This window comes from Coenobita brevimanus, chromosome 1 (assembly GCF_032717465.1).
Source record: "Coenobita brevimanus isolate Jiangsu-jjx chromosome 1, ASM3271746v2, whole genome shotgun sequence".
Taxonomy (NCBI): domain Eukaryota; kingdom Metazoa; phylum Arthropoda; class Malacostraca; order Decapoda; family Coenobitidae; genus Coenobita; species Coenobita brevimanus.
This window is the reverse complement of record NC_136954.1, coordinates 10,778,588-10,791,324: the sequence shown is the minus strand read 5'-3', so window position 1 is coordinate 10,791,324 and position 12,737 is coordinate 10,778,588. Positions and strand designations below refer to the sequence as shown.

The 12,737-nt window shown below is 43.5% G+C and overlaps 1 protein-coding gene across 1 annotated transcript in view; it reads left to right on the top strand.

Annotated features, from left to right (window-relative positions):
* LOC145414087 (glutamate receptor 1-like) overlaps positions 1-12,737 on the top strand; it is a 234,664-nt gene that overhangs the window by 27,146 nt on the left and 194,781 nt on the right. Inside the window, exons 3-4 of the mRNA XM_080283682.1 lie at positions 236-368; positions 11,047-11,167. Of these exons, the coding sequence (XP_080139808.1) occupies positions 236-368; positions 11,047-11,167 (254 nt within the window). The remainder of the gene's footprint in view (positions 1-235; positions 369-11,046; positions 11,168-12,737) is intronic.

Here is a 12,737-nt window from a genome sequence, read left to right as displayed (position 1 = left end):
TGGAGGTCTGCCTACAATTTCCGACGTTTCTGCATCACAGTTACTTGGTCATTTCTGTTAACATTTAACACCTCTGTTCATTTATGTCGCTGCCACCAAAAAATATGATTGCCAAGGTTGTCAAGTATACCTCTGCTACATATTGATGCTGTACCAGGTTCGTATGTTGTCAGCTGTACCTCCTTTTTATCTTGGCTTCAAAACTTGCTGACTCTTCTTTTCTGTCTTCACCCAGGCCTCCTACGACTCCAGAAGATTTACCAGTCCCTCCGACCAACCCGAGCGTCCTTTGAGATTCGGGTGGTGAGACATGTCGAGTCGGCTCATGACGCCCTGGCCTTCCTTAGGACCCTGGAAAGCAGCAGCAGGTGAGTGGATGTTTACCTGGATGCGTGCTTGGATAGGGTGTTATTTTTATAGCTGAATGTGTTGGTCTTCTTTACGACTTTGAAAAGCAACAGCAGATAAGTGAATGGTTAACTGGGTAAATGGATAGATAGATTGCTATTTTCATAGATGTGTGTGATGGCCTTCTTTACGACCTTGGAAAGCAACAGCAGATGAGTGGATGGGTAGCTGGATGGATGGATGAATGAATGCAATGTTCGGTGCATAGTTACAATACTACTACATATGGAACCTGAAAAGCAACAGGTAGCTTGATGGTCACCTGGGTGGAAGGATGGATTTTTAAGCATTTAGTTATAACTAAGGCCACCCTAAGGTTCTGGGAATCTACAACAGGTGAGTGGATGGTTACATGGATGGATGGAATGTCAGACTGTTAGGTGCATTCGTATAATATCGTTACTTATACATGGCATATCTTTGACCTCATTCAGTCCGGTGGGTTTGTAGATCCTGACAAATATTCCACTGTGGAACTCTGTGTGGTAGGTCGGGGCTCTCACCATCCACTCACTCGATGTAATGCTGCTCCCGGGTGTCTGCCCTTTCCTCTCCTCCATCCTTCTTTCCTTCCATCCTCTTCAGTCTTTCTTTCCTTCATTCTTTCCTCGTCCTTCTCCCAAAAGGTGACGTTACACTCCCTCTTCTGACTTTCTTTCTTTCAATCTTTCCTCTTCCATCTGCCTGTGGGTGACTCTGCACTGATTGACAAGCCAAATGGTTTCCTGTACACCAGGAAACCATTTACTACGCTGGGAGGTAACCATATAACCAAATTTTGGCGCCTGGTGGTTTAGTAGGTAATTATTGCGCTCCAGTCGGATTGAGCCGGTGAAGGTTTATATCCAAGGGCTGGTTGGGGTTGATTACTCATGTAATGCCGCTCAGGGATGAGTGAGGCTGGTCACTCATCTTAAATGTCGGAACCAACTGCCTAGCCACGGGCTTCTACGATCCTCATGGGGCAATGAAGGATTGGATGTTGGATGGAACTCTGTCACTGACTGATTTTGAAACTTACTGTGATGAAATGACCAAGTCTACAAGTAGTGTACAAGTATTCTTATGCAGCTATGATTCATTTTTAACCAAACTTGATGAAAAGGTTGACGGCCAGCCAAGAGTTTGACCATCATATTTGAGAACAGGTCAAAGTAACATGACCACTACATCCATCCCCAAACAAACTGCCTGATGGCAGCATGATTTTCATCACATGTGCGTCCGTGTGTGTGTGTGTGTGTTTGTGTGTGTGTGTGTGTGTGTGTGTGTGTGTGTGTGTGTGTGAGAGAGAGAGAGAGAGAGAGAGAGAGAGAGAGAACATGAGAAAGTTATTGTTTTAGCTCAGTTGTTCATCTGTTAATTGTTCAGCTACCTCACCGGTAATGCTGGAAGTTTACAGCAAGATGAAATTGTTATGATAGGTGTATTTATGCAGAAATTCTCGTTCGCTCGTCACGTGCTCACAGAGCGCACTTTCCTGGTGTTGTTGAAAAGACTGTGTTGGTGTTGACAGGGGCGGTAAGAAATTTGCCGCAGTAGGGAAAACAGTTCTTATCCACAAACCAAACTTTAATTCTTTAAGACAAGCGGTGTGGTGCAGTTTCTCCTCTCTCTCTCTCTCTCTCTCTCTCTCTCTCTCTCTCTCACCAACTTCCTCCTTTCCTCCCTCGCTTTTAGCAATGAAGGCACTTAAAGTTCGCACCTGGCGTTATGTAGCTTTTGTTTGGGTTGGGGCTGTGAATACACTTCCCCCCACGTGTATGCAACACAGAATGGCCCATCAACGCCCTCTACACTCGCCCCAGTGAATGTGTATTGTCCTGGGCAGAGGGACAGTACGCTGGGGTGTCCTGCTTGCTGTGCGGTGCTGTATTGTATTTTTTATGTTTTGATTCAGTTCTCTCCGCCTCCTTGCCCCTCCCCCTCTCTCTCTCTCTCTCTCTGTGGTGTGTGTGTGTGTGTGTGTGTGTGTGTGTGTGTGTGTGTGTGTGTGTGTGTGAGAGGGAGGGTGGGTGGGTATACTTGCTCCCTTTCCTTCATCTGTGAAGCACCCCTCCGTAGTTCAAGAAATTTTGTGTAAAAAGGGAAAAAGAAAAACTAAAGACGCAGACATAAGTGAGAATGGAGGAGGAAAGAGGAAGGACACGAAGGGAGAATATATGGGAAGAATGAAAAACAGGCCACGGAATGAACTGGAAAAAGAAACACAGAAATACAGAGAAAAGAAATATGAGGGAAATTGAAGGAACAGTGAATGGAAGGAGAAGGAGACAATAAAGAAGAATAAATGAAGTAAATTAGAGAAACAAGGCAGGAACTGGAAAGGGAAACGAGAGAGCAGAAAAAAGAAAGGGGAGAAGAAAAATGAGGGTAATGTAGGGAACAGTGAATATAGGAAGAGGAGGGAAGCGATAATGGGAATGTATTGAAGAGATGAGAGGTACAAGACAGAAAATGGAGAGAGAGAGAGAGAGAGAGAGAGAGAGAGAGAGAGAGAGAGAGAGAGACCCACTCCTGCCGCTTCCCTAGTATCATTGCTGTATATACACACATACTGTATATTCGTCTCTCGTCTTATCAGGAGAGAGTGCAGGTTGGACCGAAGCTGTTTTAACTTCCCAGTAAACAGCTTTTCCAATGTTGGTATAAATCTTAAAATGTCTGTGTTAAATATTCTCTAATTTTAGTAAAGCAGTTTGGTAAATACAAACACTAACTTCTTCATTGCAGTAAGTCTGTTTAGTCTGAGGACAAGTGGTGGTTGAGTGGTAAGAGAAGTTGGCTGGTGTCTGTAAAGCCACATGATCGATTCCAGGTTAGGGAAGGGAACAGTTCGATGAAGAGTTGCATTAAAACAAACTGAAACTGGACACAGAACCCACCGACAAAAGTAATAATAATAATAATAATAATAATAATAATAATGATAATAATAATAGTTATAATAATAATAATAATAATGATAATAATAATAATACCATCACATCAGTCTTGAATGAAACCTCCCAGCAAGTATTCGGTATGGTGGGAGGGCATTAGTGAAGACTGTACGGCGTTGGTGAATGGATAGGATATCATTGCTGAGAATCGCATACAAAAAACACTCCAGTAAAGTCTTTCTCTACTTTATTTTGGCTACTACCAACAGATTTTATTCGACTTAGAGATTTTATAAACTGGAGGAATTAGACACGCCGTCAATTAGCCCTGTTGATTAATCCCCTTAAAAAACTATCTATCTATAGCCCGACGCCCTAATCCCGCAAAGGGTGGCCGCAGACAAAACGCCTCCAAGTCGCTCTGTCACCCACCATTTGACTATCCTCCCCCCAACTCACCCCCCCCTCCCTCATATACCTCTCAACTCCATTCCTCCACCTCATCCTCGGTCTACCTCTCCCTCTCCCTCCCTCCACCTCACCTACATACACCCTCTTAGTCAGTCTTTCATTCTCCATTCTCTTCACATGTCCAAACCACCTCAGTGTATTTCTCCTAATCTTCTCAACCACATCCACATCCACCCCACAGCGTTCCTTCACTTCTTCATTCGTCAACCTGACCCTCCACGTCACTCCACATGCTCCTGTCAAGTAACTCATTTCCACTGCTCTCACTCTTGACTTGTTCCCCTCTTGCAAGGTCCATGCCTCGCTTCCATACGTCAGGGTAGGGATCACAATACTATCATGCAGTGACTTCTTAACTTCCATACTCACCTCCCTATTTCTCATCACTGCTTTCAGTGTACCAACAACCTTCCTTCCCTGCTGTACCCTTTCACGCACTTCATCCCCCAAAGTTCCATCCCTACTCATCACACTACCCAAGTACTTGAATGCACTCTCATTCTCCATATCCTCACCATCCAACCTCACTGCACACTCTGTGACTTCATTCCTCTCAAACACCATAACTTTACTTTTATTTACATTAACTTTCAGATTCCTCCTCCTACACACTGTCCCAAATTCATTCACCAAACCTTGCAACTCCCATTCATCTTCACTCAACAGTACTGTATCATCAGCAAACAGCAACACCGGAAACTTCCAAATCTCACCCTCATTCATTAGAGCCACCCCCACATCCACTGCCCTACCCTGCACCTCCTTTACAACCCCATCCATGTATATATTAAACAGCCATGGAGACATCACACAAGCCTGTTTCAGTCCCACATTGAGATCAAAGAACTCACTCAGCTCACCATCCACTCGCACCGCAGCCTTAGCTCCCTCGTACATACTCTTCACAGCACTCAACAATTTCCCCTCCACTCCATATATTCTTAATACCTTCCACATACCTTGCCTATCTATTCTGTCATAAGCTTTCTCCAAGTCCATGAAGGCAGCATACACTTTCCTTCCCTTCTCTAGATACTTCTCCACTAAACATCTTAGAACAAATATCTGATCTACACACCGTTTTTAAAAACGACGTCGTCGTAGTGGAAGGATTTCAGTTTTCCTGAGAGGGAATGGATTACTTTACGTAGGTCATGTGTGAGGATATATATAGATCTTGCAATGTTTTCCTCTGGTTCTAGTGAGGGCTGCCTTCACGTGGTGGAACTGATATAACCGGGCGGCCTAACTGCCTGCTTATGTAAACGTCCCTCATCTACTTCCTATCACCCCAAAAGAGGATGGTGGACTGAAGGAGGGGGGACAACAGCCTGTAGTCCACTGAGTTCACATTTCAGATGAACCTGGGGCTACAACAACAGCGTCAGCAGCAGCAATAACTTTAACAACTTCAACAATAACGACTACAATAACAAACCACAAACAACAGGTACAACAACAACCACAACTACGATGCAATGACAACAACTGCTGCTGCTGCTACCGCCGGCGGCGGCGGCGGCGCTGCCGCCAGCAATAACTAGAGGCTCCCCTTTGGGGGGAATCGCACCAGCCATGAGCCTATACACATCTAGCGCGGCTCGGAATATGACCTTGACCTTGACCTTGACCGACTTTCATCATTTCGAACTCGTAGATTTTCATTCATGCTACACACCTTTAATAAAATTTTGTTATGATATCTTGAGCGGTTGCGAAGTTATCGTGGTAACAGACACACAGGCCTTGACTTCCTTCCACCAGTTTCGAACTCGTAGGAGATTTTCATCCCAACTACACATCTGTAAAATTTTGTGATATCTTGAGCGGTTGCAAAGTTATCGTGGTAACAGATAGACTGACCTTGACCTACGTTCACCAATTTCGAACTCGTGATCGATTTTTTTCCAAATACACAACTGTAAAGTTTGTGATGATATCCTGAGCGGTTGCGAAGTTATCGTGCTAACAAGACGCACACACAGACATTCAAATTGAAAACAATACCAGCTTCGCTCTCGCGGCTGGTAATAGACTCTCTTCTTCCTACTTTTTGACCAATATTATTGAGCTTGAAATAATCTTTCGAACTCTTGGTGTTGCACGTTACCTTTTTGAACTTCCTTACTACGCTCTCCAGAAATGAATAAATCTGGTATTTAGTGTATATACTGTATGTATTGTGTGAATATATAAGTGAGTTCACCACCTGGCACATCCCATGCAGTATTGTTTTTAGATATCTTTGTCACTGGCTGTGCAATACAGACTTTTCATATCGCCCCTGCAGACGTCAAGGGTGTATATTTAGCTCAGAGAAATCCACGACACACACGAGGTTACAGGGATCTGGGTTAACGCCTTCACTCCCGTCACTGGTTTTGGTGTTTATTCTGGCTGCTACTTGGCCATTTAACTTAGCTCAGAAGAGGCTTTGTTAGCTGGATGGGTTAAATAACACCTTCAATAACACCACTGCTGGGGTGTTGGCCTAAGTTGGATGGGTTAAATAACACCTTCAATAACACCACTGCTGGGGTGTTGGCCTAAGTTGGATGGGTTAAATAACACCTTCAATAACACCACTGCTGGGGTGTTGGCCTAAGTTGGATGGGTTAAATAACACCTTCAATAACACCACTGCTGGGGTGTTGGCCTAAGTTGGATGGGTTAAATAACACCTTCAATAACACCACTGCTGGGGTGTTGGCCTAAGTTGGATGGGTTAAATAACACCTTCAATAACACCACTGCTGGGGTGTTGGCCTAAGTTGGATGGGTTAAATAACACCTTCAGTAACACCACTGCTGGGATGTTGGCCTAAGTTGGATGGGTTAAATAACACCTTCAGTAACACCACTGCTGGGGTGTTGGCCTAAGTTGGATGGGTTAAATAACACCTTCAATAACACCACTGCTGGGGTGTTGGCCTGAGTTGGATAAAAGAGTCTGGTAGCAACAAGGACAGACAAAATGTCATCGTAGTGAAAAGATTAATAAAGGGTTAAGATTGTTAAAATTCTTTATTAGTAAATTTTTTCCCTCCTAGTGAATTATTCAGCTTATTAGAGACTTGCTGAACTGGAAGGGATATGTTCTTAGCGTACTGAGCTCCTCCTATTGGCTTATACTCCCAAAGATCTTAAGTCTGAGCCCCAGGTTTCTCCCGATAATTAACTGTTGAAAATGCCTAGTTCTCTCCATTATACTGAACCTGGACTCTCAGTGAAATATAGAAACTGGAAAATTTATCAGTGTATTATCAATCGAATCCCTGGGTTGCTGCTGGTGGGGTGTTGCTGGAAAGTTACTTAGCGTACCACCCTGCGCCTACAGGCTCATTATCCCCTTGAAAATGCCTTGTTCCGTCAAGTCTTCTAGACATGTAGTCTCTCTCTCTCTCTCTCTCTCTCTCTCTCTCTCTCTCTCTCTCTCTCTCCTTATCTATATATATATATATATATATATATATATATATATATATATGTATATATATATATATATATATATATATATATATATATATGTATATATATATACAGTATATATATTATGTACTTGTATATACAAGTGTGTGTGTGTGTGTGTGTGTGTGTGTGTGTGTGTGTGTGTGTGTGTGTGGATGTTAGTGATGTGAATATCATAGAGAAAGGTAATGTGTACCGTGCTGAATAAATCGCCTATAGAAAGGTAATGTCAGGTACCACATGGAATGCGGTGTTTATAAATAGAAAGTCAGATCAGAGGACTTTAGCAGCATTAGGACACCCCTTGCCCTCACACACACAAACAATTTACTGCCCATATTTCCTCACGTTTCCAGGCCTCTGTTTTAACCCGTATTTTTGTGCTGATTTTAGTTTCTTGTGCGGGAGGGAAGGACCGACTCTGACTCGTCTTGAAGGGGTTGATAATTGGAGAGAGAGAGAGAGAGAGAGAGGGGGGGGTCCACGTAAGCAGCATAAGAGAAAACTGACGATAAATAAGAGAAAGTCGAGATAGGCTGGATCGACGCGAGGAAGATAAGGCGAAGAAAATTCCGGGAAAGCAAGGTTGTTTTCGACCTGCCCGGATGCCGCTTCCTGTGTGTGTGTGTGTGTGTGTGTGTGTGTGTGTGTGTGTGTGCTCTTTTCTAGTTTGTATATATGCGTTAGGTTGTGTGCGTGTGTGCTCTTGCATGTTGCGTCCCGCTGAGACACAGGGCACAAGTAACGACACTGGAATTTCCCTGCAGTTTCTTCTTAATGGAGACAGTGGCTTGATGCCACCACTTCCCGTACCTCCTTCACGACAGGCCCACGCCCAAGGTGGATTTGCCATTATCTCTCCCAGGAAAGATGGATGATATCTTTCCAAAGTTGAATAAAATCATCTGAAGGTAGTAGTAGTAGTATTAATAGTAGTAGTATTAATAGTAGCAGTAGTAGTAATAGCAGTAGTAGTAGTAAGAGTAGTTGTAGTAGTAGTAGGAGGAGGAGGAGTAATAGTAGTAGTAGTAGTAGTTGTGCTGTTGGTGGTGGAAGTGGTAGCTCCGGGTTGATTTGAAACACGAACCCAGTTGACTGCAGGCTGAAGCTTCTCTCCTGCAGCACACTATCCTCCTTTCAGGGGATGGGGGGTAATTAAGGGACTCTTGTATAACAGGGCAGTGAAAGCCACCTGGTTATACACAGTGCCACCACATGAAGGCGTTTTCCAGAACGATCTGAATTTTGTATGAACAGAATACAAAATAGGTCATCAGACTGAAGTGGTTAACCCCTGTACTGCCAATTGTAATCACTCACTGCTGAATCAGGTAATATGGCACTGGTAAGGACAGAATTAGAAAAAAGGTGTTCATGCTGAGGGAGTTAAGTGCTTAGCTTATTGTTTTCATAAATCGTAATATTTAGGTAGCTCAAAATATAAAGAATATTGTCTTGAAAATGTTTAAACGTTTGTATTAATAAAAAAATATTTAGTAGTTTATATCATTATCATTGTAATCCCTTTTCTGCCAGTTCTCTGATGGAAGAGTTAACCGATTCTCACAGTCCTTCAAAAATGCAGCAGGTAAGCTGTAGGTCGATTTTCCTCAGTCTCGTTCCATCTCCGTGTGATTTAGTCTTTTAAACGCAGTGTCATCGAACACCTGAAAATTAATAGAACGTACGGAAGTGAAGCTTGGACATTGTTGGAAGGACACAAGTCAAGAGTGAGAGCAGTGGAAATGAGTTATTTAAGAGGAGCCTGTGGAGTCACGTGGAGAGACAGGCTGACGAATGAGGATATAAAGGAGCGTTGTGGTGTGGATGTGGATGTGACAGGAAGCGTTATGAGGAAGACACTGAGGTGGTTTGGCCATGTGGAGAGGATGGAGGGTGAAAGAGTGACGAAGAGAGTGTATGTGAGTGAGGTGGAGGCCGAGGATGAGATGGAGGGATGGGGTGGAGAGGTATATGAGAGAGGGGGGTGTGAGTTGGGAGCAGGGCAGTGAAATGGCGGGGGACAGGGCGACTTGGAGGCGATTTGTTTGTGGCCACCCCAAACGGGATTGAGGCGTCTGGCAATAGATAGATAGATAGATAGATTCTGATTTTCAAGTATTTCTTGTAAAGCAAAGCCTTTTCAAGGTGTTCATTATTATTATTATTATCCATCCATCCATCCATCCATCATCCAACCCTACGTTGCCCCATGAGGAGCGTAGGAGCCCGGGGCTAGGCAGTTGGTCCTGACATTTAAGATGAGAGTGACCAGCCTCACTCATCCCTGAATGGCATTACGTGAGCAGTAAACCCCAACCACCCCTTGGATATAAACCTTCACCGGCTCAATCCGATTGGAGCACAATAATTACCCACTAAACCACCAGGCGCCAAAATTTGGTTATATGGTTACCACCCGGCCTAGTAAATAGTTTCCTGGTGTACAGGAAACCATTTGGCTTGTCACTCAGTGTAGTCACCCATAGGCAGAAGGAAAAGGAAGGAATGAAGGAATGAAAGACAGAAGAGGGAGTGTAAAGTCACCCGTAGGCAGAAGGACGAGGAAAGAATGAAGGAAAGAAAGATAGAAGAAGATGGAAGGAAAGAAGGATGGAGGAGAGGACAGGGCAGACATCCGAGAGCAGCACTACATTGAGTGAGAGGATGGTGAGCGCCCCCACCTACCGCAAATTATTATTATTGTTATTATTATTGTTGTTGTTTTGTATAAATATTATGAACATTCTCCACATCTGCAAAATGTATTCGAAGGAAGTCGGTCACTGGAACATTTTTGTTTAAGATCATAGAAATAGCTTTGAAAAAGACTGAATTGAACGTATTTTTAGCGTCTGGTTTCAAAGACTATTATGACACTAATTCAGAGCAAAGATGTATGACTAACACTGGAGCTGAAATGGGAAAGGAGATGTAGAAGTGGTTTTGGTTTTGAAGTGGCGTCGGTGTTGAGGTGGCGTCGACATTAAAGTGGCGTCGGCGTTGAAGTGGCGTCAGCGTTGAACTGGCGTTGGCGGTTGTGTGATCCTGGTGTAGACGTGACTTGATAAGTGAGTTTGCTAAAAGGCTTTACCCAGAAATGGAAGAAGTTATGCTATTCATGTCATTAACCCAGATATGTAACCTGATAAAAGATGGAAAATAAGGGCTGAGAGAAACACGGAAAAATCAAGCGGAGAGGTAGGACAGAAGAGGAGGACAGTAAGGAGAGAGAGACTGGAGACAAAAAGGCCCCTTTTAGTCGCCTCTTAAAGACAAGCAGAGATAATGAGAAACTATTCCCTCCCCCTTCCTCTTCCCCCAGGGAGATTGAAAAGGGTATAATGCCAAACTTTGACCCTGATGTGAAAAGTAAATATGAATCAGATTTACATGCGATACACGGATATACAGGTTTTGAAATATAAGAAAGTTGCCAGACGAGTGTCCCTTATGTTACGAGTGAATATAATGAAAAATCACACTTATGGACAGACCTGTCGCTCAACTGGAGAATCGAATAAATGCGGAACTCTGCATAATATTCTGGAAAGATTGCTTGGCCCCTAAGACTGCATCGCTGGTTTTTCGAAATCCTTGCTCTTCCTCATTATATCGGAAAGAATGAATTATTTTTGTATCCATTGTTTGCATAAAAAAGCAATAGCCGAGGACATTAATGTATGTATATTGTAAATCTTTTAGTAGCTGAGCATATTATTATTTACTCTATATATTAACTTGTAAGTATTTCAGTAGTCAAACCCATTAATGTGCATCTGTTGACTTGTAATTCTTTTTTATTGTCATCTTTCAGGTGGACCCAAAAGTATGTGGTGTTGGACTGCAGCACGGAGATGGCCAAGAGTCTCATCGTTGGCCACGTAAGGGACGTGCATATGGGTCGACGCAACTACCACTACCTTATGTCCGGCCTTGTGAGTACCATCACACCCAACCTCTCCCAATCCAACTCCCTTCACCACACATCCTTACATTCCTATCTTCCTCCACACGTCACACTGCCTCCATTATTCTTATATCCCGTCGTGAGGACAGCTTCTCGTCTCGCCACCTCGGCTTCTCCTTTATCATCCCATACTTCTCTTGCTTTGGTTGCACTTTGTCCCTCTTCAGCTGTGCCACTGGAGACTTAGATATAACGTGGACTGTTGAGGTGTGTGGTCAGGGAGAAAATTTACAACAGTCTCATGACCTTTTTATTTGCATTCATGACGCCACCCTCACCACTGCAGCTTCCCTATATCTTCCCCCTCTTCTCTTTTCTCGTACTCCTTAATGACTCTTCTGTACTTGATAGGCGTAAATCCATCTTTTTATCTATTGATTCCCTTTTTATTGTTCCTTTATCATTTATCACCTGATGAAGTCCCTCCTGTTGCCCTCAAGAACTGTGGTTCTGTGCTTACACCTGCCTAGGTAAACTCTTTCCTCTTTGTCTGTCAACTTGTACCTTTCCTTCTTGCTGGAAATTTGCTCACATTCAGCCAGTCCCAAAGAAAGGTGACCATTCCCAACCCTCTAACTATCGTCCAGTTGCTTTAACGTCCTGTGGTTCAAAAGTTTTCGGGTCAGTTCTTAACTGAAAAGTTTTAAAGCATCTTTCCTATCACAGCTTTCATTCTGATTGTCAGTAAGTGTTCCGTCAGGGATGCTCCACTGGCGATCTTCTCACCTACCTTTCAAACTCCTAATCATCCTCCTTTCGGGACTTTGGTGAAAGCTTTGCCATTGCACTTGACATCTCAAAAGCTTTTGATCGAGTCTGGCATAAATCTTTAATTTCCAAACTGCCCTCTTACGGTTTCTATCCTTCTATCTGTGCCTTCATCTGTAGCATCCTTTCTGGTCATTCAATAGCCGCTGTTGAAGACGGCCATCGTTCATCTTGATATATCAGCAGTGGTGTTCCTCAGGGCTCTGTCCTATCACCATCTCTCTTCCTTTTATTCATCAATGACCTTTTAAGCTGTACATCTAACCTTATCCATCATACGCTGATGATTCCACCCTTCGCCTTTCCATTTGGTTCTCGCAGCTGCCATCTCAGCAGATACTTCAACAAACAAGTGATGAGGCTATGGCACACGTAATGTCTGACTTGGCTCGTATCTCTGACTGGGGTAAAAATAATGTTGTTGTTCTTAATGCTTCAAAGACTCAGTTCTTACACCTATCAACCTGACAAAATCTTCCACAGGAGTACCCATTAATGTTTAATAATATCCAGCTCAATCCTGCATCATCCTTGAACATGCTTGGGGTTTCATTCACCCGGGACTTAAATTGGAAAGATCATATTACATCTCGTGTAAAATCTGTTTCCAAGAGATTAGGTGTGCTAAACCGACTTCATACCTTCATAACCCCTGCACAGTTGTTGACTTTATGCACGGGTTTTATTTGCCCCTGTGTAGAGCACAACTCTCATGTGTGGGGAGGCTCCCCACATACAGCTCTTCTCAGTAGGGTGGAGTCAGAGGCCTC